At 33.2% G+C, this 27831-nt stretch overlaps 1 protein-coding gene across 2 annotated transcripts; it reads right to left on the bottom strand.

Annotated features, from left to right (window-relative positions):
- Window positions 1-27312, bottom strand: LOC114335310 (FUN14 domain-containing protein 1B). 2 transcript variants are annotated; one of them, XM_028285531.2, is made up of 3 exons: window positions 26965-27312; window positions 22976-23171; window positions 1-1613 (listed from the first exon to the last, which is right to left on the bottom strand). In XM_028285531.2, the coding sequence occupies exons 1-3, from the start codon at window positions 27123-27125 to the stop codon at window positions 1446-1448; spliced, it is 525 nt and encodes a 174-aa protein (XP_028141332.1). In that variant the 5' UTR covers window positions 27126-27312; the 3' UTR covers window positions 1-1445. The 2 variants fall into 2 exon arrangements, with proteins under 2 accessions (XP_028141332.1, XP_028141334.1); XM_028285533.2 differs by lacking the exon at window positions 1-1613 and adding an exon at window positions 5739-7044.
- Between the last annotated feature and the right edge of the window lie 519 nt (window positions 27313-27831).

Genomic DNA, 27831 nt, shown 5'->3' with positions numbered 1-27831 from the left:
TTATGGGGTATGATTTATTGGCGTATGATTTGGTATGTAATACAAATATAAATATGTTCCCAGTAAATTAAAGTAAAAGTTATATATCAGATCAGATTAGAATATATATGAATATTGCTCTACGAAAATATAAATATCATACATAGTTCTCTTTACAAATGATGCGAGATAAAATTATGATGCACATATTTGCCAAAAGAAACAATACCGTACAAAACCAATTAGTAAAGCTAATTTCCTTATTTTTCTCACATTATTTGACCTTTTGTTAACATTCTTTAATGTTTGCTGCCACGTGTGCAGGTGAGCTGTACGCCACGACACCGTCCAAGATGGCCGCTGCGTTTGGTTCATTGATGTCATGTACTCAATCCAACATGGCGGCAGTTAGCTGTCAACAGAATAGGGCTCTCAGTTGGTTTTTACATTCACCAAACTCTTATTTTATGTTTACTAAGGAGGTAAAACTTCTCTTGTAGGTAGATACAAAGTATGTCAGTTTGAAGCCAAGATAAAGACACCATTATAGTCTAATTGTATTCTTTTAACATCGACTTATTGTCGACATTTTTGTAGCCGAAATGGCTTAATTTTTGTAATGTTAAGATCATTCGACCTAACTATGTAGCTAGTTCCAACTACTTTGGATCTGAAGTTTCAACCTGATGATGGACTGATTAGTCCGAAAACGTTTGTTTTGTACTAGTGATGTACCCACTTTAATCCAACTTGGAACCTTTTTGAAAAAACTTTAATAAAATTATATACCATCTACCTCCAAGAGAAGTTTTACTTAATAAATTTTTTATTATGGTATACAGCCAATGAGAGGAATTTTTCCTTTTATCTTATTTTATGCTCGGTTTGCATTATTTCAGTACTACAACATTAAATGGCAGCTAAAAAAATGTGAATAGGTACTGGATCCGGTTCTACTGTTCAATCCGACGCAACTGGAATCATGCAGAAGGCTTATCCATTGCTGGTAAAAACGTTATACATTCAACACATGTTACTGTTTCATGTGGATAAGTTTTTTTAACGTATTCATGGCGAAAAAGTTAAATAAAGAACAGAATCTATAGTTTGTCACTTAAAACAGAGAACTGCTTTCTTCTTGAAATGATTTTTACTGTGATATTGACATTTCAAGAGCTTTTTCGACCACTGGACTAGCCTTCTACTGGAATAATGTGAACAGGGCTTTAAGTTTTATTGACTAGTACTTAATATAATTTTTATGTTACGTTCTATTTATTTTGGCAAATACGCTATATTAGCAAATAAAAATTGATATCACTACAGTTAAATACTGTTCAAACAATACTTAAAACGTTGAAAACTAGAAATCATTCGAGATATTGATGTCTTTAAGCGTTTGTTAAATGTTATATTGCTTATAGCAATTGTAATAAGATCTAAAAAATTCTAACAATATTTTAAGTCTACGCAGTGCCTATTCCTATGGCGACACCAGCTACAAACGATATCATAAATATATGCACTTCTCGCAGCTGGCAATTTTCACCAGAGTACCATCGCTTCGCTTTCTTCTGTCCCTTTTTAGCAATGTCCTTTGCTTGGTCTAACTTTCTATCAACAAACCGTTCACCCTATAAAAAGTCTTCATTATATTTTTTGCTGTTCTATACTGATCCGCAAAAATAACCGGACCTATACCTCTACACTTCTCCAAGAAATTAACGCAAATTCCTAAATATGTTGTCCGATTTGAGTGATTTTTTAATATGTTATAGCCTTATTTATTAACAATATCGCTGTAATAATACTGTTGCTAGAAAGGTAAACTGTCATTGTATATCGAGTGTACCAATCAAACTGTATTTTTTTCTCAAAGTTCGCAACAGCCTGTGGAATATCCTAGCATTTAAAAAATACTGAAATTAAAACCCAACTACAGCCTCAGATTTTCTTAAAATTTTGTTTTTTGACTCAGTCGCTTATGTTGGATAATAAAAAAGTTAGGTACTTTAACAACTAGCGATGTTTTTCATCAATATGTCCTCATTTTCTGTTCAGTTTAATAAACAAGCCTACAGTAGGCTATCAGAAATTAAGAATTTGATAAATGTCAAACATTATCAAAGAGCACAAATTGTAATAGATAACGAACCCAGTCCAGAAATTGAAATCAGAAGAGGAGTTCGGCAGGGATGTATTATGTCTCCATTACTCTTTAATGCATATAGTGAAGCCATTTTTGAAGAAGCATTGCTATCTCAAAGTGAAGGAATAATAATTAACGGAAGATCTATTAACAACATAAGATATGCAGATGACACCGTGATTATGGCAAGCTCTGCTGAACAACTCCAATTACTACTAAACAAAACAAACAATTTCTGTGAAGAATATGGACTAAAAATGAATATAAAAAAGACCAAATACATGATAATAACTAAGAAAACAAACATACAAACAAGCATACATTTGGGAAATGTACCGATAGAAAGGGTTGATAAATACAAATACCTAGGAACCTGGATTTCAGAGAAAAATGATCAAACAACAGAAATAAGGACCAGGATAGAAATAGCAAGAAATGCGTTTGTAAAAATGAAAACAGTTCTCTGCAACAAAGACCTTAGCTTAGAACTGAGAGTAAGAGCTTTGAGATGCTACGTGTTCTCAATACTACAATATGGACTTGAAAGCTGGACATTAAAGCAAGAACACATAAATAAGCTACAGTTATTTGAAATGTGGTGTTAGAGAAGGATGCTTAGAATAGCATTGACACAGAAGAAAACGAACACGGAAGTATTGCGAGAAATGGGTAAAGAATGCGAAATAATAAACACAATAAAAATAAGAAAGTTACAATATCTGGGACACGTAATGAGGGGGCCGCGATATGAAATGCTAAGACTGATAATACAGGGAAAAATAAGAGGCGGAAGGAGTATAGGAAGAAGAAGAGTGTCATGGTTAAAGAATTTAAGGGACTGGTTTAGATGCAGTTCTATAGAACTCTTTAGAGCAGCGGTGGATAGAGTAAAGATAGTGATGATGATATCCAACCTCCGATTAGGAGACGGCACTTGAAGAAGAATACCTTTCACTGTTTAAAGAACTTCCACGTAAAGGAACAAGATCTGTCCTTGCTGTTAAAAAATTCCTCCCCAAACCGTTATAGACCTCCATTATAAAGTCGTTCTGTATGTTACACTTGGCATAACGCTCATTTGGTCTTGGATTACTCTTAAACGTCGATCGGAACTATAGAAGCAAAATCTGAATTCATCTGTAACAGAAAGTTTTCCAGTCGTCATTATTCCAGTTTACATGTACTCTGGCTTATTGCAATCTAGCTTTGCGGTGGTTTGCAGTTGGGCCTGTAGCTGATCTTCGAATACGCAAGTTATGTGCTACAAGACGTCTCCTAACGGAATCAATGCTGGATTCGATATTATGAACTGCACTAAGTATGAACAACAAAAAAAAATACGGACTTAATTGAAACATTAAATAATAAATCTACTAATTTTCACAACAAAGCAGACACTTTTGACTGCTAAAAATTTGACACTTTTTATCAAATTGTTAATTGCTCATAGCCTACTTTAGGCTTGTTTATTAAACTAATAGACCAGGGCGCATCTGTAAAAATATTAGTACATTTGGACGTTGAGAGGTGACTCAAATTTTTTTGCAGAAATTGCTTGAAAATAACTCAAATAATAATATTGGAGTTATCCTCCCTCTCAAAAAGGTCCGAAATGGTGTTTAAATAATCAAAATGTCAAAAAATGAAGGAAAAATTCGATTTCTTTCTTCGTTTTTTGATTATAACTTTAAAAGTATTCATTTCCGAGAAAACTTGTACGGACATAAAAGTTGCGTAATTAAATTTCATACAATATAAAATTGTAAAAATTGAAAAAAAAACATACAAAAACAAGTATTCGGATTTTACGTTTTTCAACCATTTATGCTACACTTAGAACCTTCATATTTCACCCAGAAAAACTATATGATACAGTAAAATAATACTGTAAATTTCATTAAGATCGGTTCAATAGATTTTGCAATCCAGCTTTCGCAAAAAAATTCATTTCTTCAAAATGTTACAGGACTGAAAATAAAGCAGATAGCAAGTTGAATTTTTTTTTGCTTATAGAAGTGTAATGTACCTTTCATTAACAATTTGCAAAACTAAAATCGATTAACTACCACGGCGTCAGGATTTTTTTTAAATAAACATTAATTATTGGTGCTACGCGCAGGACAGCGGATAGTTTGCTCTGATTGGGCATTCCAATAACCTTTGATAATTATTAATACATTTTAATTTTTATTACATTTCGATATAAATAAATAAATTTGTTTATTGCAAAATAAAAACACATACTCTATCCTTTGAAATAACACTTTTTTAGCAAAAACTTTCTTTGTCCATATATTTTAACTTAGAGAATAAAAGTTTATTATTTTTAAACATATGCAATTGTTTAAACAATATTTCACAAACAATAATAAAATTAGTTTGATTTTTGTGGAATTAAAATATTAAAATACAACAAAATATAGAGTAAGAAAATAATATATTATATAAAGATTGGAAGAAATTTTGGTGGAAATCAACTTGTGTGAATCGAACACCGCTGTCCTGCGCGCAGCACCAAAAATTATTTATTTCAAAAATTTTTGTGACGCCGTGGTAATTAATCGATTTTAATTTTGAAAATTTGCAAATTAAAGGTACAGTACACTTATATAAGCAAAAAAAAAATTCAACTTGCTATCTGCTTTATTTTCAGTCCTGTAACATTTTGAAAAAATGAATTTTTTTTGCGAAAGCTGGATTGCAAAATTTATTTTGCCAAATCTATTGAACCGATCTTAATGAAATTTACAGTATTATATTACTGTATCATAAAGTTTTTCTGGGTGAAATATGAAGGGCCTAAGTGTAGCATAAATGGTTGAAAAATGTAAAATGCAAATACTTGTTTTTGTATGTTTTTTTTTCGCAATTATTGCTATTTTGCAACAAGGGTGACTATTTCTTAAATTTTTAACTAATTCTATATTGTAGGAAATTTAATTACGCAACTTTTATGTCAGTACAACTTTCCTCAGAAATGAATAGTTTTAAAGTTATAATCAAAAAACCAATAAAAAAATCGAATTTTTCCTTCATATTTTGACATTTTAATTATTTAAACAATGTTCCGGACCATTTTGAGTGGGAGGATAACTCAAATATTATTATTTGAGTTATTTTCAAGCAATTTCTGCAAAAAAATTGAGTCACCTCTCAACGTCCATCTTAAAACAGATGCGCCCTGAACTATAAGCAGAAAATGAGGATGTATTGATGAAAAACATGTCTAGTTGTTAAAGTACCTAACCTTTATTGTCCAACACAAGCGAATGAATCTAAAAAAAGAATGTTGAGAAAATCTGAGGCTATAGTTGGGTTTTAATTTCAGTATTTTATAAATGCTAGAATATTCCACAGGCTGGTGCGAACTTTTAGAAACACAGTTTGATTGGTACACCCGGTATACAATGACAATTTACCTGTCTAGCAACAATATTATTACAGGGATATTGTTAAAGAATAAAGCTATTATAACATATTAAAAAAATCACTCAAATCGGACAACAGATTTAGTAAATTTGCGTTAATTTCTTGGAGAAGTGTACATTCGTGTTGACACGGTTATTTTTGCGGGACAGTTTTTTAAGAAATTGAAAATAATTACAAAGTGTTATTGCTAACGGGTGTTTATTTATTATTCAAAACAATAATAATATAGCATGAAAAGAAAATAGGAACATTAAAAATGGTTTTAATGGTTTAAATTCTAATTTAAAAGTATGAAGTAAAGTATTTTGTAAACTAATTAATGTCATTCCGCCTATATCAACTTTTTAAACATTTTACAGTCTTTCTCAGGTGATATGTACAGTCGGTGATCAAATTATTAAAGCACATTGGTAAAATTGAACTTGTTGCTTCAAAATGACTTTATAACTACCACAAGAGATACATACAGTTGTAGACTGACGACATTGCTGGTAAAGCACAACTCGGAGACAATTTTTTGTCAGTGTTGAGACATTGGTGAATTTACTCTATAAATGCGTTGTATGCGTAGTCCTCCTCCCCGTGGTGCACCCTGGGTAACGCTAAATGGACTAGACCCTATTGGACACAGTAAATGTTCCTCAGAAAATACCATCAATTTATGACCTCTGACTTTTCAGATCTATTGTGGTCCTCTAAGATTAGATTACATTCTCTAGCCTGACTCTTTTTAAAAGATCTAATAACTTCGAGACTAAACCTTCCTTATAGCTCTTTGCTGGTGGCTTTTATTCGCCTAATGCAAAAATCCGCACGTTTGCCAGACTGTCACAATGACACAAAATGTGCTCTGCCGTTTCTTCCTCTAGGTGATACAATCTACACAGGAAATCATCTGAAAAACCCATCAACTTTAACAACCTATTCAGCTTACAGTGTCCTATTAGCAGACCAATGACTGTTTTCCTGTTTTTGTTTGTAAGGTCTGCCATAAATTTTGGCGACTGTTCTATAATAAACTGTTTCGACTTGCTTTGTCCAGATGACTTCTTTCACTATTCCAGAGGTCCTAATTTATTTAGAACAGTTGGTTGATTGATATCTTAATAGAATTTTGATATAGGAATGAAACAGAAAATTTATATAAAACTTGCCAATAAGTTAACGGGTAATCACGTGTGTATAACATAATAAACTACTAAAGACATATTGTGTAGTAGTTACAAAATCTTTTTCAAACAAAAACTTCCATTCTACCCCACATCTCTATCATTTGACCACCCTCTGCAGATAAGACTTGCACAGTATATAAGCAAATTTGTAACAACATAAACTAAGAGTACAATAAAACTAAATCAAAATAGGAAAATAAAACTGTTCTTCTTGTAATTTATATTTGAGCTTCTTCAATTTGAGGCTAAACCAATTAGAAAACCACCAACAAATCCAGAAGAAAAAGGAGTGTTATTTCTAGCAAAATGCTTTACCTAAAATAACACATGAAAGAGATAAGTAAAATCATGAAAACCAAAATTAACCAACAGTATACAGAATGATTAATGACTAGTATTTTATCTATGGATTCTACAGATGAAAAATTAAAATTTTTGCTTAATAACTGGTGATCAAACATTAATATGTATGTAGTTATTATGTAAATAAATAAGTCAGTATGTTTTAAGTTATTTGCAATTGAATTCAGTACCTGTTAATTATAGTTGAATATAGTTAATTATAGTTGATATACAATGTAGGTTGATTGTATGATTATGAGTTATGTTACATTATTTTTGTTAAGAAGTATAATAATGATAAGAATAATGAATAAGATAATTGAGTTATCCATCAACAATGAGTTTATTTAAGTCATTTCTAAATATTGAATAGGTTATGGTCCCAGGAGACTCACAAGAGGATTTTCGAAATTTGAAGGTAAGACCTTATTAAATGAAAAGAAAGTATTATCAGTGATTGAAAGTTTAGACCCAACAGAGAGAGACAGAGAGAGAGAGAGAAAAGTTTACAGATGATGCAAAAGCAAAGTAAATTATAGTTCAGTGTGTTACAGATAAGTATTTAGGCCTTATAAAAGATGCCAATAATACCACTAACGCTGAAAACACCCAAGGAGATTTTTGAGAGAAAAACTATATTCACCCAGCTTGCATTAAAAAAGAAGCTGTTGACTTTTAAAAAAATGTAAAAGAGATCAAAATTTGCAAGACCATTTTATGAATTTTGACAGAATTAATAGAGAACTGAAAGGTGTTTGTAGTAAGATAGATAAGAATCAGACAAAGTATATTCTCCTCCCTTAACCCTTAATGAAGAGTAAGCATCAGTAATTACTGCCATATAAACATTAAACACTGAGGTCACTATGGATTTTGTTAAATTTAGATTATTGGCAGTGGTGTCATGGCAAAATTAGCAGTGCCGGAACGCACTGCTAATTTTTGTTTACAAAACCTAAATTCTCTATTTATTTTCTTTTCTTTTCTTAACCAGTGTGGGAACCGCGTTCCCACGCGTTCCCACACCATGACACCACTGATTATTGGATGAAAAGCTGATGAAATTTGATAAAAACAAATCACCTAATATAAGCCATTGAAAAACAATTCTTGTGACAAGGATCTGGGTGAAGTGAAGACTTTTTAAGAATGACAATATCAAGAGAAAGTGGTACTCTGGTATTAGAACAGTCCAAAATGATATTAAAAGGTATTTAATTCATTTGGTAGGAGTGATTCTAAATGTGCTGCATCACGAATGGAAACAAATTTTTATATAGATAACCCTCTAGAAATAATTTATTGATGTTAACTGATAAGCAACTACCTCTAGACCTGATATGTTCGCTGTTTCATATTTCAGTATAGTACTTGGTAAACCAACACAACAAACTTTGAAAGCAGTTAAAAGAGCACCGTGCTATCTGAAAGAGGCACTATGAACGCTCTTTGAAGTGCAAAATCTGAACACATATCTGCAGCTACTTTAGCTCAAAAATTGATATATTTGAAATGGATTTTATCTGATTTTAATGTACCGGGTGTCCCAATAAGAATGGCTCTCGGCCATATCTCAGGAACCGTTTATAGTACAGCTTTGAGAAAAAAAAAATTTATATTAAAAGTTGTCTCGGGAAAAGCCTGGAAGTTATTTTCATAATTGTAGGTTCACCGCTAGAGGGCGTAATTGAATATCAAAAATTAAAAAATCTAACTTTTACAAAATTTGCCTAATGAAAGTGTACTGGAAATCCGATCATCGTATTCTTCATAAAATTCTGCGCATATTTGATTTCACAAGTTTAAGTCTACCTTTGCAAATAAGAGGTAGGGGTGAGTGGGAACCTTGTTATGAAAAAATGGCTGTAAGTCCGGTTCTGCTAAATTGAATTTTGCAAACTTGGTCTTGTTGAAAACAAATCTTTTCCGTCAATGTAAAAGTTATAATTTCGAACCAGCCTAATAAGTAATATGACAGCTAGGAGGCGTTATTTAATTTTTTTCAGAAATCTAGTTTTCTTTGGAAAATATTAAATACAAGTATGCATTTTTAGCAGGTAGCAGGTAGGAACTCCTGTTGGATAGTCCTATCAGGGAAATTTAATCAATCCCTGCCTTCTGCAGATTCCAGGTGTTTCCTGACCCGGGAAACTAGTACCTGCTAAGGGTCCCCTGTCCAGGGTCACGGATGAAGCCCACAACGGCATCCAGGGCGGAGAAGAAGGTCTTCACAACGGTCTGGATGACGGAGGTGGCAGCCCCCTGGTTTTAGGGCTTGTATAAAATCGAACCTGGAAATCGGCAGCTGGTTTTTCAGTATCTGTATTGAGTGGAAGTCATTTAGGCCAGAACGGTCAATACAGAATAGTACTCGGTGCGGTGGCAACCACTTAAACAGAGTGTACACAGCGGTGTAGAAAGCCAAGGGAATGACTACTACACTTTTTTTCCCAGGTTAATCAATATGGCTGAGGAAATAAACGATGGCCCCGAGTACGGGCGCTTCTTAAATGGGGCAGGGGTGCGAAGAATCTCCCGCTTGGCCAAATTTGATATACAGAGAAGTTGTAGAATAGGCACATGGAATGTGCGGAGTTTATATGAACCAGGAAAAACACACAATGCCATAAATGAGATGAAAAGGCTGCAAATATCAATTCTGGGTATCAGTGAAATGCGATGGCCCGGATCTGGCCAATGCCATGTGGATGATCATGAAGTATATTATGCAGGAGAAGAGAGTAATTACCATCGTCATGGTGTAGGCTTCATAGTCTCAAACGAGGTTAGCAAATGTGTTAGGGCCGTATGCCAGGTATCTGAACGAGTCATAATGATTCAGTTGAACGCGAAACCCAGAAACATAAATTTAATACAAGTGTATGCACCGACAGCGAAAAGTGAACTGGAAGAACTTGATAAGTTCTACGCCGATGTAAAAACTGTTACCGACCAACTCAAGACTAGAGATCTCACCATTCTGATGGGTGACCTTAATGCTAAGATAGGAAAAGGCAGACAAAGTAATATTATTGGCTGTTATGGGCTGGGCAATAGAAATGAAAGGGGAGACTATTTCGCAGATTTTTGCAAAGAACATAATCTATGTATAATGAATACCTTTTTCAAATGACCTAAAAGGAGATTATATACGTGGAAATCTCCAGCAGATACCCCCAATAATATCGTAAGAAACCAAATTGACTACATAACCATCAGTGAGCGTTACAGAAATGCAGTAAAGTCTGTAAAAACCTATCCTGGCGCCGATGTGCCATCTGATCACAATCTATTGTTAGCCGAAATAAAATTAAAACTTAAACGGATAAAACAACCACGATCCTCTAACAAACTGGATACCGATTTTATTAGAAACAACAGTCAGGGGATTTCAAACAATTTAGAGAGCAATTTTGAGAATAGCGAACAACAAGAATCCATCGAGGATCATTGGAACCAAATCAAAACGATTATAAGCAACTCAACTCCAAACTTCAAAGAGAAAAATCAAAAGAAGCAACAGTGGATGAACGATGAGATTTTGAATTTGATGGAAAAAAGACGCAAATTTAAGAATCAAAACATCGAAATGTATAAACGCGTTAATAAAGAGATAAGGACTAAAATAAGAGCGGCAAAAGAAACATACTTTGAAAAAAAAATGTTTAGAAATTGAAGAGTTGCAGAGAAAACATGATTCATTTAATATGTATAAAAAAATAAAAGAACTCACCGGTCAGAACAAAAAACATGCAAATAACATCGTTGATAGAGACGGAAAACTGATTATCACTGATTTGGATAAAATAGACAGATGGAAAGAGTACATTGAGGAACTGTTTAATGATGAAAGGCCCGAGCTTGAAATTAACGAAGTAGTTACAGGACCTGACATAACTATGGACGAAATTGAACAAGCAATAAGATTAGCAAAGACCAAAAAAGCGACGGGACCAGACGAAATACCGAATGAAATAATAAAGCTCTTCGAAAATTCAGGTAAAAGATCTCTCCTTCGTCTTTTTAATAAAGTTTATCAAACTGGCTATATACCAACGGATTGGCTGCTGTCGACTTTTGTGACGATACCTAAAAAAGCAAACGCGAAAAGATGTAGTGACTACCGAACCATTAGCTTGATGAGTCATGTTTTAAAGATATTTCTACGAATTTTGCACTCTAGGATGTACCAAAAAATAGAAGAACAGCTTGGTGATACACAGTTTGGACTCCGCAATAACCTTGGGACCAGAGAAGCACTGTTTAGTATTCAGGTTATGGTACAGAGATGCAGAGATGTCGGACATCCGGATTATATGTGTTTCATTGACTTTGAGAAGGCCTTTGATCGGGTAAAACATACGGAAACTATTCTTCAGAAAGTGGGTATTGATGATAAAGACCTACGCATTATCAAAAATCTTTACTGGCATCAACGTGCAAACATCAGGATTGGCTGAGACACGTCTGAAGAACTTCAAATACGAAGAGGAGTAAGGCAGGGCTGCATTCTGTCCCCACTAATATTTAACATCTATTCTGAGTTTGTTTTCAATAAAGCAGTGGATAATGCTCAATGTGGTATCAAAATGAATGGCGTCAATATTAATAATTTGAGATATGCGGATGACACGGTGTTAATTGCGAGCAATTATGAAGAACTTCAACATCTGATTAATAGGATTACCACAACGTGTGATGAATATGGACTCAAGCTAAACACCGCAAAGACCAAGGTGATGGTTGTCAGTAAGACGCCAATACAACCGGAAGTAGTATCAGCTTATGGTGAACAATTTGAGAGAACTAACAGTATCACCTACCTTGGTTGTAATCTAAATGAGAACTGGGACATGAGCAAAGAAATTAGAATACGTATAGAGAAGGCCAGAGCTGCATTCTTTAAGATAAAGAAACTTTTATGTGGAAACAACATTACTTTGAATCTTAAAATTAGATTAGTGAGATGTTATGTGTTCTCTACTCTTTTGTACGGTGTCGAAGGTTGGACTTTAACAGATACTCTTCTCAAGAAATTGGAAGCCTTTGAAATTTGGGTATACCGAAGAATCCTACGAATAAGTTGGGTGGATAGAGTTCGTAACGAAGTTGTTTTGCACCGGATGGGAAAAGTCACACAAGTCGTCAGAACAGTTAAAAATCGAAAACTTGAATATTTTGGCCATGTTATGCGACACCCAGAGAGATATAATATACTCCATTTAATAATACAAGGCAAGGTAGACGGAAGAAGAGGGCCAGGTCGAAGAAGAACGTCATGGCTTAAAAACCCGAGAGAATGGTATAACAGATCCTCTGCATCCCTTTTCCGAGCTGCCGTTAACAAAATTGCTATAGCCAATTTGATAGCCAACGTTCGATAATCGAGCACGGCACATGAAGAAGATGCATTTTTAATCCTGTATCATAAAATTAGATTAAATTAGCAATAGAATAGCGAAAACCGCATGTCGATACCTTTTTTCTATCTCGAGATATCTTAAGACGCGTGTAAATTTTAAACATAACTGTTACTGTCACTGGTAAACTAAGTTAAGGAAAAGTAGTGTGCTATGGAAAATACAAAGAAACATTTTCCAGATGTTAACGTATATATATAATTAATTAAAACAACAATCAGACAAACAACACAAAATATAACAAAGAAATAAACACAGCTACTTAGTGACGACCTAAATGTTCAAATTGTTGCCCATCATTTTCGATCAAGCATTTAAATACTACATTATAGACTAAGAGCCGCTATAGGTGAAATTTCTTAATCATTTTAGGCACGACGGGACCCTATAACTTAAATAGTAGAACCTAAAAGAAAAGGTTTGAACACTGTGCCGTCACTTTTCAGTGGCACATGCGTCGACAGTGGCGCATCAAACTTTTCACTTATGGACGGGATACATAAATTAAAAAATACCTTCCCTCACTACCAGGATTCAATTTTTTTCATTTATTTAAGTTCTATGTGATTGAGACATAAGATTCATCGTAATTTTAACCCACCACCCCCTTCCCCCTGCCCCCACCATCAAAAACTTTATTTTTCGATTTTATTTTTTTTTGGTGGGATGCAATCAATTTTAAAATTTCACAAAATTCACACGCATAGTTAAGGCTTTTATAAAACACGTCAATTTTTTATAGACCTGTAGGTTATGTTTACATAACCTCAAAAAAATTTTTAAATTTTTTTTTGGAAAAAAATATATACCTTTTTTTTGGGGATAGCTACAGATCTAATTTTTTCTTAGTCTTGTGTATTTTATCAAACACTATATTTTTAAATTTTTTCAGATTTTTCTGTAACGCTGGTCACCTTCAAAAATCCAAAAAACTGTTTTTTAAGGGGGTTTTGGGGGGTTTGAACGAGTTTCTCCCATTTTTAAATATTCTAAAGGACTCACTTACTTCAAGTTACATATATCCTATAAAATCGAAATTGATTTGATATATTATGAAGTCTATAAAATAGGGAAAATCCCCCAAAACCCCCCAAAAAGCAGTTTTTCGGATTCTTGAATGTGGCGAGCATTACGGAAAAATCTAAAAAAAATTAAAAATATAGTGTTTGATAAAACACACAAGATTAAGAAAAAATTAGACCTGCAGCTATTCCCCAAAAAAAGTTATACGCTTTTTTCAAAAAAAAAATTGTTTTTAAATTTTTTAAGGTTATGTACACTCTACCTACGGGTCTGTAAAAAATAGATATGTTTTATAAAAGCCTCAACTATGCGTGTGAATTTTTTGAAATCTTAAAATTCATTGCATCCCAGCAAAAAAAAATAAAAACGAAAAATGAAGTTTTTGATGGTGGGGGCAGGGTGAAGGGGGTGGTGGGTTAAAATTACGCTGAATCTTATGTGTTAATCACATAGAACTTAAAAAAAAATAAAAAAAATTGAATTCTGTTATTAAGGGAGGGTACCTTTAAATTTATTTATCCCGTCCATAAGTGGAAAGTTTGATGCGCCACTGTCGACGCATGTGCCACTGAAAAGTGACGGCACAGTATTCAAACCTTTTCTTTTAGGTTCTACTATTTAAGTTATAGGGTCCCATCGTGCCTAAAATGATTAAGAAATTTCACCTATAGCGGCTCTTAGTCTATTACTCGAGAAATCATTTCGAGAGCAGAAATTGAGACTTATGTTCAGTCTACTCTAGAAAGAGTAAATGCTTGCATCGAAAATGATGGGCAACAATTTGAACATTTAGGTCATCACTAAATAGTTGTTTTTATTTCTTTGTTATATTTTATAGTGTTGTTTGTCTTATTGTTGCTTTAATTAATAGGGCTTTTCAACGCTTCTCATTTGTTTCGAGCCTCTGTCATAAAATCGTATAATTCGTGTATAATATTAATGCACCACATATGACAGAGGTTCGAAAGAAATGAGAAGCGTTGGAAAGCCCTATATTATATACGTTGATATCTGGAAAATGTTTCTTTGTTTTTTTCCATAGCACACTACTTTTCCTTAACTTCATTTACCGGTGACAGTAACAGTTACGTTTTTAAATTTACACGTTTCATAAGATATCTCGAGATAGAAAAAAGCTATCAACATGCGGTTTTCGCTATTCTGTTGCTAATTTGGTCTATTTTGGTAATATAGGATTAAAAATGCATACTTGTATTTAATATTTTCCAAAGAAAACTAGATTTCTGAAAAAAATTAAATAACACCTCCTAGCTGTCATATTACTTATTAGGCTGGTTCGAAATTATAACTTTTACATTGACGAAAAAGATTTGTTTTCAACAATACCAAGTTTGCAAAATTCAATTTAGCAGAACCGGACTTACAGCCATTTTTTCATAACAAGGTTCTCACTCACCCCTACCTCTTATTTGCAAAGGTAGACTTAAACTTGTGAAATCAAATATGCGCAGAATTTTATGAATACGATGATCGGATTTCCAGTACACTTTCATTAGGCAAATTTTGTAAAATTTAGATTTTTTAATTTTTGATATTCAATTACGCCCTCTAGCGGTGAACCTACAATTATGAAAATAATTTCCAGGCTTTTCCCCTAGACAACTTTTAATATAAATTTTTTTTTCTCAAAGCTGTACTATAAACGGTTCCTGAGATATGGCCGAGAGCCATTCTTATTGGGGCACCCGGTACAGTGTAAATCAAAACTTATGAGTACAGTAGTAACGTGTCAGTCTTTTGAAAATTGTAAGTGTGCGAAGCACATAATTAATTAAAATTTGAAAGTCTGAATATGAAAGAAATGATGGTCAGTTTGTCTTATCAGAACTTCAAAATCTTAACACATTACAGTAACTTGTTGATTTTTAAGACAGTATATTTTTGCCAATCCTGGACTTTTAGATAACAACTCTCGCTAAAAGTTGCAGTAAATAGGTATGAAAAAAGGAAATTGTAGATAAAAAGGAAATTTTGGTAACTGCAAAATATACAACTGGTATGAATTCATATCAACAAAAGATTCTGTAAGAGGAAAGGTTTTTATAGTGCAGTCATTGAAGCTTTTTAGCTCAGAAATTTTTTACTATGAACCGATTTACATGAAATTTTGGAATTAGGCTTATCCTACCCTTAACTTCAAAAGTGATATTGACCCGAACTCCGTTTTCACCCTGGGTTGGTTGCCACCCCTTTACGCTGGTGGAATTTTTTTTCAAAATAACCTCAGATATAGATAGAAGACCTAATTTTAAGCAACAAATGTTGTATAAAGTTTTTTCCAAAACCCAATACTTTTCAAGTTATTGGCAATTGAAAATTCGGAATTTTCTCACGATTTTCAACAGTTTTTTGCAAATATCTCCAAAAGTACCTATGCATTTTAACGATAATGTTATACTGAACAAAAAAATGCTTGTAGCAGGTAAAAAAATGAACAAATTGGTTTTTTAAAGAGTGTTCTGAGTGCAATATTAAGCGAGATATTGAAGATCAAAGCCGTTTTTTATTTTGTGTGAAATTTAATCGATGTATTCATAGTATTCAATGCCATCGAACGGAGAGCGAATAAATTTTATGCTTGCTAATGAGAAAAGATTTTATAGTGCTTAAAATAAGCTTTAAAATGAGCACTGTTAAAAGTCTTTTGTAAGTAAAATGAGTGAGATGTAATGAAAAAAACAGAAACATCTAATGGTTTTTTTTTAAATCAATGGATTTGATAAGTGCCATTTCCACCAAAATTAAAATTAGTGGTATTCCGTCTAGAATCAACGTTAATATAAAGAGTTTGATGGATTCTAGCAGTTTCGTTGCTTTGGGACACATATTTTTTGAAAAAAAAATCACGATTTTAAGAAAAAAAAAATTTCGAATTTTTAAAAAAACCACCTTCTTTTCATAATATCTCAAAAATTATGAAAGATACGTAAAAAAGTGTAATAATAAAAAAATAGGTTTTTTTTGACAAAAATTTTGGTTTGTTTGTTTTTCCTCTCACACAAAAATTGACGAAGATATGATTGATTAAAGAGCGCGCGGTAGCGCAACCACAGTCTCTCTCGAGCCCTTTAACCCTTCACCGTTTCAAAATAAAAGGTTTTTCACTACATATTATACAGAAAAAAGTTGTAGCTCTTTTAATTACCTTCAAAATGGTTTTTTATAAGTTGTGATAGCTTCAAAATTGAAGTAGTTATGGCCCAGAAACTAAATCATACATATTCAATGTTTTAATTTAGGAGTAGTTTTAAGGGTTAAAGAACTTGAGCATATGATTTTCCAGCATAGCTTTTTCGAGAACGTGGAACGATATTTAAATCCTTTTTAGTTTATTAAAAGAAATTTTTTATACAATTTTTAATCGATGGGTTGATTTTAAGGGTTGAAAGGGGTTAACAATTAAATAATTACGATAGAGAACGTAAAATATTATTTACTCTATATTAAGTCTTCTTGTCAAACCAAATTAATTTTTTGTAATTTTTTTCTATTAAGGGGTTGTTTTTAAGGATTGAAAGGGGGTTCACAATATGATAATTAAGATAGAGAACGTAAAATATCATTTTTACTCTATATTTAAATATTTTTATGTCATACTAAATTAATTTTTTGTAAATTTTTTCAATTTAGGGGTTGTTTGCAAGGGTTGTAAAGGTTTTCAAGGGGATGAAAATGAGTTTAACATGAGGTTATTGTGTTAGAAAACACTTCACAATGTCACTCAAATAAAAAACGGAGTTCAGGTCAATATCACTTTTGAAGTTAAGGGTAAAAAAGCCTAATTCCAAAATCTCATGTAAATCGGTTCATAGTAAAAAATTTCGGAGTTAAAAACCTATTTTAGGCTTCAATGACTGCACTATTATGCTTCAATAAGAATCTGTTACACATATTGCAAGACCAAGAGGGCGATGGGAGGATGATGTGGATCAGGACGCAAGAAATCTCCTTGGCAATCGATGCTCGAGTAGAATGGCTACAAACTGAAAAAGTGGAGAGGTTTATTAAGGGAGGCCAAGGCTCAAAGGGTACCCCCCGTTAAGATACGCAAAATGCCCTCACTCTCAGAATTCAATTTTTTAAATTTTTTTTTACGTTCTGTGCAATTAAAAAATGAGATAACGCAGATTTTTAGCTCGTCACCCCCCTTACCCCTCCCCCCACAGCCAAAAACGTAGATTTTTAGTTTTAATTTTTTTTAGTTCGGTTACAATTGATTTAAAAATTTCAAAAAATTCACACATGTAGCTGAGGCTTTTATAAAACATGTCTATTTTTTATGGATCCTTAGGTCGAGTGTACATAACCTCAAATTTTTTTAAAACTATTTTAAAACCTATAACTTTTTTTGGAGGGGGCTGCAGGTCCAATTTTTTGTTGGATTTTGTGTATTTTAACAAAAGCTATGTCCATGATTTTTTTCAGATTTTTCCGTCAGGTGCGCCATCTTGAAAAATCCGGAAAACTGTTTTTTTTAGGGGGTTTTTAGGGATTTTCTCCATTTTATAGACTGCAACATAGATCAACTCAAGGTTTTGATAATAGATTATGTATATGTAATTTGAAATAAATGAGTATTTTAGGATTATCAAAAATTGGGCGAAACACCTTTAACCCTTAAACGTTCAAGGGTGGGCAAAAAATGTCCACCTAATGCGTACTCCCTTGTAACATATTTATTACGTGTTTAAAAATTTTTCAAAAATTATTTATTGTTAAAAATACAACCCTTTATCGAATATTAATTCGGTTTTACCGATATTTTTGAAAATAAAAGTAATATCTTGAGTTAAATTATGGGTGGGCATAAAAAGTACACCCTTGGTAAAACTTGTTACTAAAGGTTTCTCTATAATTTCTCGTTGGTAGGAACATAATCCATATAATTATCGACGTATAATTACATTATCGACATAATTATCAGCCAATGAGGAGGCTGAAAGGAAGAATGTGGAGAAAATCGACAAATCTGAATTAATGGCTTTTACTGGTATGTTAATTTTGATGTACATTATAATTTTGTTGTAAGGTTTGTAAATTGTTTATATTAATATTTTAGAAGATGCCGTGTTTATTAAGCATATGATTCTTAAGCTTAATCCATTTCCAACAGCTCTCAATAAATATATTAGCTATTTTCGAGGTGGACATTTTTTACCCACCCTTGGGCGTACATGGAACCTAAAAAAGGTTGGGCGTTTAAGGGTTAAACCCCCCAAAAACCATGTTTTTTTAAGTTATGTAAGGGTTTTTGCGGTCTTAATGATATTTTTTGAGATCGATACAGCCTGAATATTTTTTTTTTCATTTTTTTACGTTATAGGTATGTGATTAAAAAATAAGACTAATCGCATTTTTAGCCCACCACCCCCTCCCCCTGCCCCACAAAAACGTCAATTTGTCTATTTTTTTTTTGTTTAAAGTTGCAATTAATTTAAAAATTTATTTTTTATAGACCCGTGTAGGTCGAGTGTACAATACATATAACCTCAAAATTGTACATCTCTCTCTCGCGGACGGCCGCTTCAATACATTCTTAGCTCTCATTTGTAATTATTAAAAATAATAGTTAGTAATAAAATAATGACAAAAATTTCTTTAGACTATTGGAGGGGGGCTTTAAACTTTGAGTTGGTCACTTTATGACTTTCATAATAATAATTTTTAATTGAGTTATTAAGCCTTGAAAATGGCCATTTTCGCGTTTTTCAAATTTGAAATTGCATGTAACTCGACAACAGTCAATTTTATAGAAAAATCACAGGATACCTTTTTTGCTCAGCTTGATCCAGATAATCTAAAACAAATTTGTCCGAAGTGAAAAAATTGATTTTTTGAATTCGTTTAAAAAAATGTTTAAACAAATTTCCGACCGCGGTACTGCCTGGCATCTTGTGGATTTGTTATAAGGACCTGTTTTTGAGTAAGTTTGTGCAAAAAAATTAATCGGAATAATTTACCTAACGGGACAAGCATACAGCGTGGGCTATTTGCATTATGAGCCAAACGTAGATGGTTTGTAAAATACACAAAACAAAAAAAAAATTAGCAGCCATCGCCAAAAAAAGTTATACGTACCTATTAAAAAACAAAAAAAAAATGAGCTTATAATATGTACACTCGACCTTCGGGTTCATAAAAATATATGTTCTGCAAAAGCCTCAGCTGTGCGTGTGAATTTTTTGTAATTTATTATTTAATAATTACTAACTATTCTAAATGCGAAATAACCCACAATTTAACTAAAAAATTATTTTATTAACGTTTCGACGTCCACTACGGACGTCGTTGTCAAAATACAAAATATTAATAAATTAAACAAAAATGTTGCTTGGTAAAAAAATCTTCTAATAATTTAATTTAATCTGACTTATTTATATAGATCGTCCCAAACCATTTTTTCAGTGCGTCACAGATTATCGAATTCTCTCTATCGCATTACAGATAGAGAAAAAAACCATTTTTTAGTTAAATTATGGCTTATTTCCCATTTAGAATAGTTAATTATAAAAATGCCACAAAGAAATAGCTTCAGTCAGAACAACATTTATAATTTAATTGCAAACCAACTTAAAAAAAATAAAATCGAAAAATTGACATTTTTGGCTGTGGGGGAGGGGGAATAGGGGAAGTGGGCTAAAATTGCGGTGAGTCCTAATTTTTTAAAATCATATAGAACGTAAAAAAATAAAAAAAAATATTCAGTCTGTATCGACCTCAAAAAATATAATTAGACCCGCAAAAATCCTTAAAAAATTTAAACATGGTTTTTGGGGGGTTTAAAAGTGTTTCGCCCAATTTTTGAATATCCTAATATACTCAGTTATTTCAAATTATACATAATCTATTAACAAAACCTTGAGTTAATCTATGTTGCAGTCTATAAAATGGAGAAAATCCCCAAAACCCCCCTAAAAAACAGTTTTCCGGATTTTTCAAGATGGCGCACCTGACGGAAAAATCTGAAAAAAATCAGAGAGATACCTTTTGATAAAAGACACAAAATTAAAAAAAAAAAAAATTGGACCTGCAGCCCCCTAAAAAAAAAGTTATAGGTTTTAAAAAAGTTAAAAAAAATTTGAGGTTATGTATACTCGACCTAAGGATCTATAAAAAATGGACATGTTTTGTAAAAGCCTCAGCTACATGTGTGAATTTTTTGAAATTTTTAAATCAATTGCAACCCAACTAAAAAAAATTAAATCTAAAAATCTACGTTTTTGGTTGTGGGGGAAGGGGTAGGGGGGTGGCGAGCTAAAAATCCGCGTTATCTCATTTTTTAATTGCACAGAACGTAAAAAAAATTAAAAAAATTGAATTCTGAGAGTAAGGGCATTTTGCCTATCTTAACGGGGGTACCCTTTGGCCTATAGAGCCATATGTTCATTTTAGGATCCATCGGATGGATGGAAATTTTCTGTCAAAAAAAAAAACAGTAAGAAAGGTTCCATTTGGATAATCTTATAATTTAAACACGCAGTTACGAAGAAAACAGAAGATCGCTTGCATCAAAAATATTGAAGATATTAAAACTGATCTAGCTACTTCTTTTTCTATAAAAAAAAACAAATCATTACTCAGTGACTATTACATACTCCAATGACTGTATTCAAGAACATACTGCTTAAGAGACACCTTTCGTTTTGTATGAATATTTGTTGATTTAAGAAAAAACAATTGAAAAGAACAACAATACTGAAACACATATTAAATATATCCCCAGTTGTTCAGCACAATATTAACATTTTCCACTACACCCTTATGATCACATCCTCAATAAGCAAGTTTAAATACAATTGAATGGATCCGCCAAATACGGTTGTAAGGGCCACATTATTCTTTGTTAAAATTATAATAATTGTTAACTTATACATTTTAAGGGTTTAAACAGTACCTACACAATACAGTTTGTTACAGACTGTAGTACAATTCCTTAATATGTATAAAGTACCCCGTACAAACCTTATGGAAATTAGGTCCCAGTGGATTTCGTTCATACTTTGGGAAAATACTCTTTGAAGCATCCTGATAAATAGTTCTCATGGGCACAACTCAATCGTATGAAGGATTTTCAAGATATAGAGGCACAAACTCGGAAAATTATAAGATTTACTGGGTATTCCAATTCTCTGAGTTACTGGCTATCTGGCAACATGTAGAAGTTTGGATCAAGGAAAAGTACTAGTAGTCTAAGATTTTTTTCCTGGCTATCCAATGGCGACCTTTACTTTGACTTTGACTTTCAACGGATGTCATCTTCTGAGTTTCGAGGGTTTTCGGCATTTAATTGATGCAAATGAATTACTGGAGGGTTTTTTGAGGTGGCTAAACACGAATATGCCACCAGAACCGACTCCCGGAGCATCTGGTTTTCAAGGTCAATGAAAGGCGCTCCTGGAGTTTCGAGGGTCTTTGGCACTACATTAATGCAAACGGATTAGTTATAGGTTTTTGGGATTGCTGAACACGAATATGTGATCAGCGCAGACACAGGAGCACCTGGTGCTTAAGACAGGTTATCTTCTGGAGTTAAAAACCTAAGAGTAATCCATTTGATTCCTCCGAAACTCCAGAAGATAACCTGTCTTAGGCACCTGGTACTACTGTGTCTGTGCTGATCACGTATTTGTGTTCAGCAACCCCAAAACCCCATAACTAATCCGTTTGCATTAATGTAGTACCAAAGACCCTCGAAACTCTAGGAGCCCCTTTCATTGACCTTGGAAACCAGGTGCTCCGGGAGTTGGTTCTGGTGGCATATTCGTGTTTAGCGACCTTAAAAAACCCACTAGTAATTCATTTGCATCAATTAAATGCTGAAAACCATCGAAACTCTAGAAGATGATGTCCCTTGCAGTGGCCCTGGTCACCACGTCCTCCGGAGGTCAATTCTGATGGCATATTCGTGTTTAGCGATCCCAAAAACCCATGAGTAATCTATTTATATCAATTTAATTCCAAAAACCCTCGAAACTCTAGAAGATGACGTCCGTTGAAGATCAAGGTCAAAGTAAAGGTCGCCATCGGATAGCCAGGAAAAAATCTTAGACTACTAGTACTTTTCCTTGATCCAAACTTCTACATGTTGCCAGATAACCAGTAACTCAGGGAATTGGAATACCCAGTAAATCTTATACTTTTCCAAGTTTGTGCCTCTATATCTTGAAAATCCTTCATACGATTGAGTTGTGCACATGAGAACTTTTTATCAGGATGCTTCAAAGAGTATGTTCTCAAAGTATGAACGAAATCCACTGGGACCTAATTTCCATAAGGTTTGTGCGGGGTACTTTGCCATTATTATAATTTTAGCACTTTTTGTTCAATTTCTTAAAAATTAATAATATGTAGCTTACAATGTTATTCAGAGGACCAATTCAATTTTTATCTATATTTTTTGTTAATTTAACCTATTATCCCTGTATTTGTACAAAATTTACCTTATCCATCCAGGATACTGCTTCTCCAGTTAGTTGTTCTTCTACTTTATCTGCAACTTGATCTAGGTTTCTATTAACTTTGTCCCAATTGACTTTAATGTAACCCTTTTCATTAGCTATTTGAAGAAGAATAATTCCTCCACCTAATGCCATTGCAGCAGTTTTTCCTACTCTCATAGATAAGAATCCGGTTACCCTACACATGAAAAATACTGTCAAATACTACAGATTTGAGTCTTTATATTGCAGTAGACAAACCAAATAGAAAATAACTAAAGCTATGTCTAATTTGAAGTGTCAATTTAAATTATATACAGTTAAATTTCCAAAAATACAAGGGATTTAGAGCCAGACTGGAACATGCGGGAGAAATGGTAGAAGATATAGCTATACAAACAGAGTTAAACAATAAATGCATACTGTCCCTGACACCATTTCTCATCATAACACATTGGTTCAGGAAGAAAATAAACAATACAAAAAAAAAGGTATTAGGTGGAACTTTGCATAACCAGTTGAACGACTTGAAGTTCGTTGATGACATTTATCTCTTAACCAAACATAGCACCCATATGCAGAAGTTGATCGACAAGCTGGTAAAATACTCCAACATAATGGGCCTTAAGATAAATACAGAAAAAATGACGATCTTAAAAAACAACAGCCAAGAAACTAAAATTAAAATAAACGGATGACAAAGAGAGGAAATAGATAATTATACATATCTGGGATCAATCATGGCTGTAGTGCATCAGATGTAGTAAAGGCACAACATGCATAATATGCATGTTGTGCATAGTATGCAGTTATAATATTATTATAACTCCTTAAAGAAAACCTGGTGATATATTTAACAGAATTAACCACAATCAAAATATTTAACAGTTATATTGTATGGTGCAAAATCTTGGAAACAGGAAGAACCAACTACAAAAAATTACAAACCTCTATAAATAAATGGTTGAGAAAAATCCTAAAAATATACTGGTCGGATACAATAACAAACATAGAACTATGGAGAAGAACAAAACAAGATAAAATAACAGTCACAATTATTAAAAGAAGGAAATGGAAATGGATTGGACATACTCTAGGGAAGGCCCAAAATAATATAACCAGACAGACACTCGAATACTAACCAGATGGAAGAAAAAGAGGAAGACCTGATAATAGCTGGAGAAGAACTGTAACAAGAGATCATGAAAGAATTGGCCCAAGATGAACAGAGGTCAAACAGAGAGCGCAAAATAGAGAGGAATGAAAAAACTCGTAGAGGAAATTTTAAAAGAATAAAACAGAAGAGGATGCACTGATTCAGCCAATCAGACATCTTTAACTTTTGGCTAAGAAACACAAGAGCGCCAATACTCCAAATTTATTCATAAACAAAATTAAGTCTGACCTCAGATCATTTAGTCTAAGTTTTCATTCTGTTGAAAGAAAAGTAAAATGTTGGAAGAATTACAGACAGGGCTGTATTGTAACCACTGCTGTTTAATATAATATAGAGAAGCCATCTTCCAATAAGCTTTAGGCGAGTGAAAGGATGAGATGATCATAAATGGTGAAATCCTTAATAATGTAAGATATGCTGATGGCACTGTCATATTTACTTCAACTCTACAAAGTCTGACAAACATACTGGAACAGCTGAACGAAAAGTATACCATATATGGTATTAAAATGAAGGGGAAAGAAAGCAAAATTCATGGTCATTACAAAACATTCAAAAGACAATGAGACAATATCTAGACAGAAAGGGTAGACAAAAAATACAAATATCCAGGAACATTGGTTAGTCAAAATGCTGAACAGACACAAAAGATTAAAAGCTGTAGAGAAATAACAAGGCCACAATTTGTGAAAATGAAACATCTATTATGTAGTAGAGACCTAAACATGAATCTAAGGATAAGGCTGTTGCGCTGCTAGGTTTTTACAACTTTGCACTACGGATCTGAGGCCTGGACATTGAAGCAATTAGAGATTAAGAAATTGGAAGCTTTTGAGTGTTGGTGTTATCGAAGAATGCTACGAGTATCATGGTTAGACAAAATTCGCAATATTGAAGTCCTTGATAGGATTAATAAGACTTTATGCAGGGCAGATCAACAACAGATGCAATTTTCATTGTAAGGCAACTGATGGAAAATACAGGAATAAAGAGACCAACGCTCATATGGTATTCATTGATCTTGAGAAAGCATATGATAGAGTTCCTCGAGAGATTCTGTGGTGGGCACTCAATAAGAAAGGAGTCTCTACGAATATGTAAAGATTGTGAGAGATATGTATGAGGGAGTAATGACTAGTGTTAGGATAGGTGTGGGAGAGACTGATAAATTTCAGGTGAAAGTAGGATTGCACCAAGGCTCGGTGCTTAGTCCTTACTTATTCTCATTAGTTTTGGACCAGATAACAGCGAAACTACAGGGTAGTATTCCATGGTGCCTAATGTATGCTGATGATGTAGTGTTAAGAGGAAATAGTGAAAGAGACTTAGAACAAAAACTGGAACAGTGGAGACAAGCTCTGGAGGAAAAAGGTTTAAAACTTAGTAGGACAAAAACAGAGTATTTGGAATGTTCATTTAAAGATGGAGTTACTACAAATAAAATGGTATCTTTGGATGGTGAAATGATTGTGAAAAGCAATAGTTTTAAGTACCTAGGATCAGTATTACAGAGTAATGGAGAAATAGATGGAGATGCATGCAGTAGAATTAGGGCTGGATGGATGAAGTGGAAAGAAGCGAGTGGTGTGTTGTGTGACAGAAAAATTCCAATGAAGCTGAAGGGAAAATTCTATAAAACAGCCATAAGACCGGCTATGATGCACGGAACTGAATGTTGGGCAGTGAAAAAGAAAGAGGAACAACGAATGCATGTGGAGGAAATGAGAATGCTTAGATGGATGAGTGGAGTGACAAAGAAGGATAAAATTAGAAATGAGTATATTACGGGAAGTCTAGGTGTGGCACCAATTGATGCCAAAATGAGAGAGCATAGGTTAAGAGGTTTGGTCATGTTCAACGTCGAGACGTTAATCACCCAATACGAAGAATAGCTGAAGTGCAGAATCCTGGAAGGAGTAGGAGAGGAAGACCAAAGAAGACCTGGGGGGAGACGATAAGGCAGGACATGTTGGTAAAGAGGATTAACATTGATATGACCCAAGATAGAATTGTGTGGAGAAATGCAATTAGGGAAGCCGACCCCGCATAGGGATAAGGCAAAGAGAATGATGATGATGATGATAGGATTAATAAGAGGGAAGAAATATATGATATACAATTAATAAGGATGATGCAGCCAAAGAAGATCTGGAGAAAATAGGAGTGAGACAATGGGAATTAGTGGCACAGGACCGACAAACATAGAAGGCAACAGTAAACGCAGCAAAGACTCACGAAGAGTTGTAACACCATTGATGATGATGAAGAAGAAATGTATAGAGTATAGACAATTAAAAAGTGGAAGCTTGAATATTTTGATCATATAGTAAAAGGATCTGGTTATAGCCGTGTTTGATTATAGCCGTGTTTGGTCTGCCGCGTTTGATCATAAAGGCAAAATAAAAGGTAAAAGATATGTAGAAAGAAGACGAACCCCTTGGGTATGAAATCTAAGGGATCTAACCAACTATTTAGAGCAGCTGTAAGTAAAATAAGAATTGTCATATTGATATCCAACCTTCGATAGAAGATGAAACCTTAAGAATAATAAGAAGAATTAAAATTTAAACAGCAGATTAATATCCTGTCATACTTATATTAAGGAAATCTACCGCCATAAAATTCGTAAGTCAATAAGAATTTACATGAGATATCAATCATGTGATGCAAAGTAATATAAATAGAACATTAGTAATAAAGTTTTTATGTCTAGACTTGAATAACTTCTGTAACCACAATAGAGATAGATTTTTAAACTATATTCCTAATAACTACACTGAAGAATAAGTACTGTATGATAGAGGAGGATGCTTACCATCCAGAGGAGGCCCCCAAGATTATTTGCTTAGTAGCAGAGCTCTTGCTAACATCTCCTATAAATCTTTTTATAGCAGATTTGGCTCCTTCTACATCGTCCATGGCTTTCTTGCTTCTATCGCTGGAAGAGGGATTCTCTTTTTTTATTATAACTGGCATATCTTATAAAGGATTATTTCTAGTTTGACATAATCTTTTCAGGCAATGTTTACAAGTCATAAAAATGACAGCGCGATGTTGCCGATTTCGTTTCCGCAGAAATCGTTAAAGAATATTTTTTCAAAATATAAAAATAAGTACTTAATTTAATCAATATAATTTGTTAATAAATTATGTCTAAGCAGAAATGCATTCCAAATTAGTAAAAAGATAATATTTTAACAACTGGAATTTCAAAACTCATGAAAATGAGCACCCAGTGTTGCCAGTCTTTCCAATTTATACCAAAAATAACTCCTTTTTTGTAGGTCAAATAATTATTTCACAATTAATTAATTATTTTTGGGCATGACGCTAGCCGACAAAAAAATGCAAATTACTTATTTTTCTAATAAAAATTAATGTAATAGATACGAAGGGGGGTATGCGGTTTGAATGTTTGAAATCAAAATATCAAACACATTTTTGTGATTTTTTTTTAAACTGGTAGAATTATTTTATTTTTAAATTAAATAAACATATTCAGTACAATTCAAGGAATACTCATAAAAATAATTCACGGCAAAATATTGAAAAATAAGCAAATTTTTACAGACACCTCAAAAAAATGGATTTTGAGTTTTGAGGTGGACATCAGAACTCGTCAGTGGATCATGTGAAACAACAATTTAAAAAGATTTTATTAGCTTATCATTTTCTCGAGGTA

The sequence above is a fragment of the Diabrotica virgifera genome, chromosome 10, assembly GCF_917563875.1.
Source record: "Diabrotica virgifera virgifera chromosome 10, PGI_DIABVI_V3a".
Taxonomy (NCBI): Eukaryota; Metazoa; Arthropoda; class Insecta; order Coleoptera; family Chrysomelidae; genus Diabrotica; species Diabrotica virgifera.
Note: the sequence above shows the minus strand (reverse complement) of the source record. Positions and strands in the feature narration are given on the sequence as shown.

Coding starts and splice junctions, on each gene's coding strand:
- LOC114335310 (XM_028285531.2), bottom strand. CDS start 27,125: ATGCCAGTTATAATAAAAAAAGAGAATCCCTCTTCCAGCGATAGAAGC. Junction 23,172..26,964: donor TTGGGGGCCTCCTCTGGATG/GTAAGCATCCTC, acceptor TTTCATGTGTAG/GGTAACCGGATTCTTATCTA. Junction 1,614..22,975: donor CAGTATCCTGGATGGATAAG/GTAAATTTTGTA, acceptor GACTTTTTATAG/GGTGAACGGTTTGTTGATAG.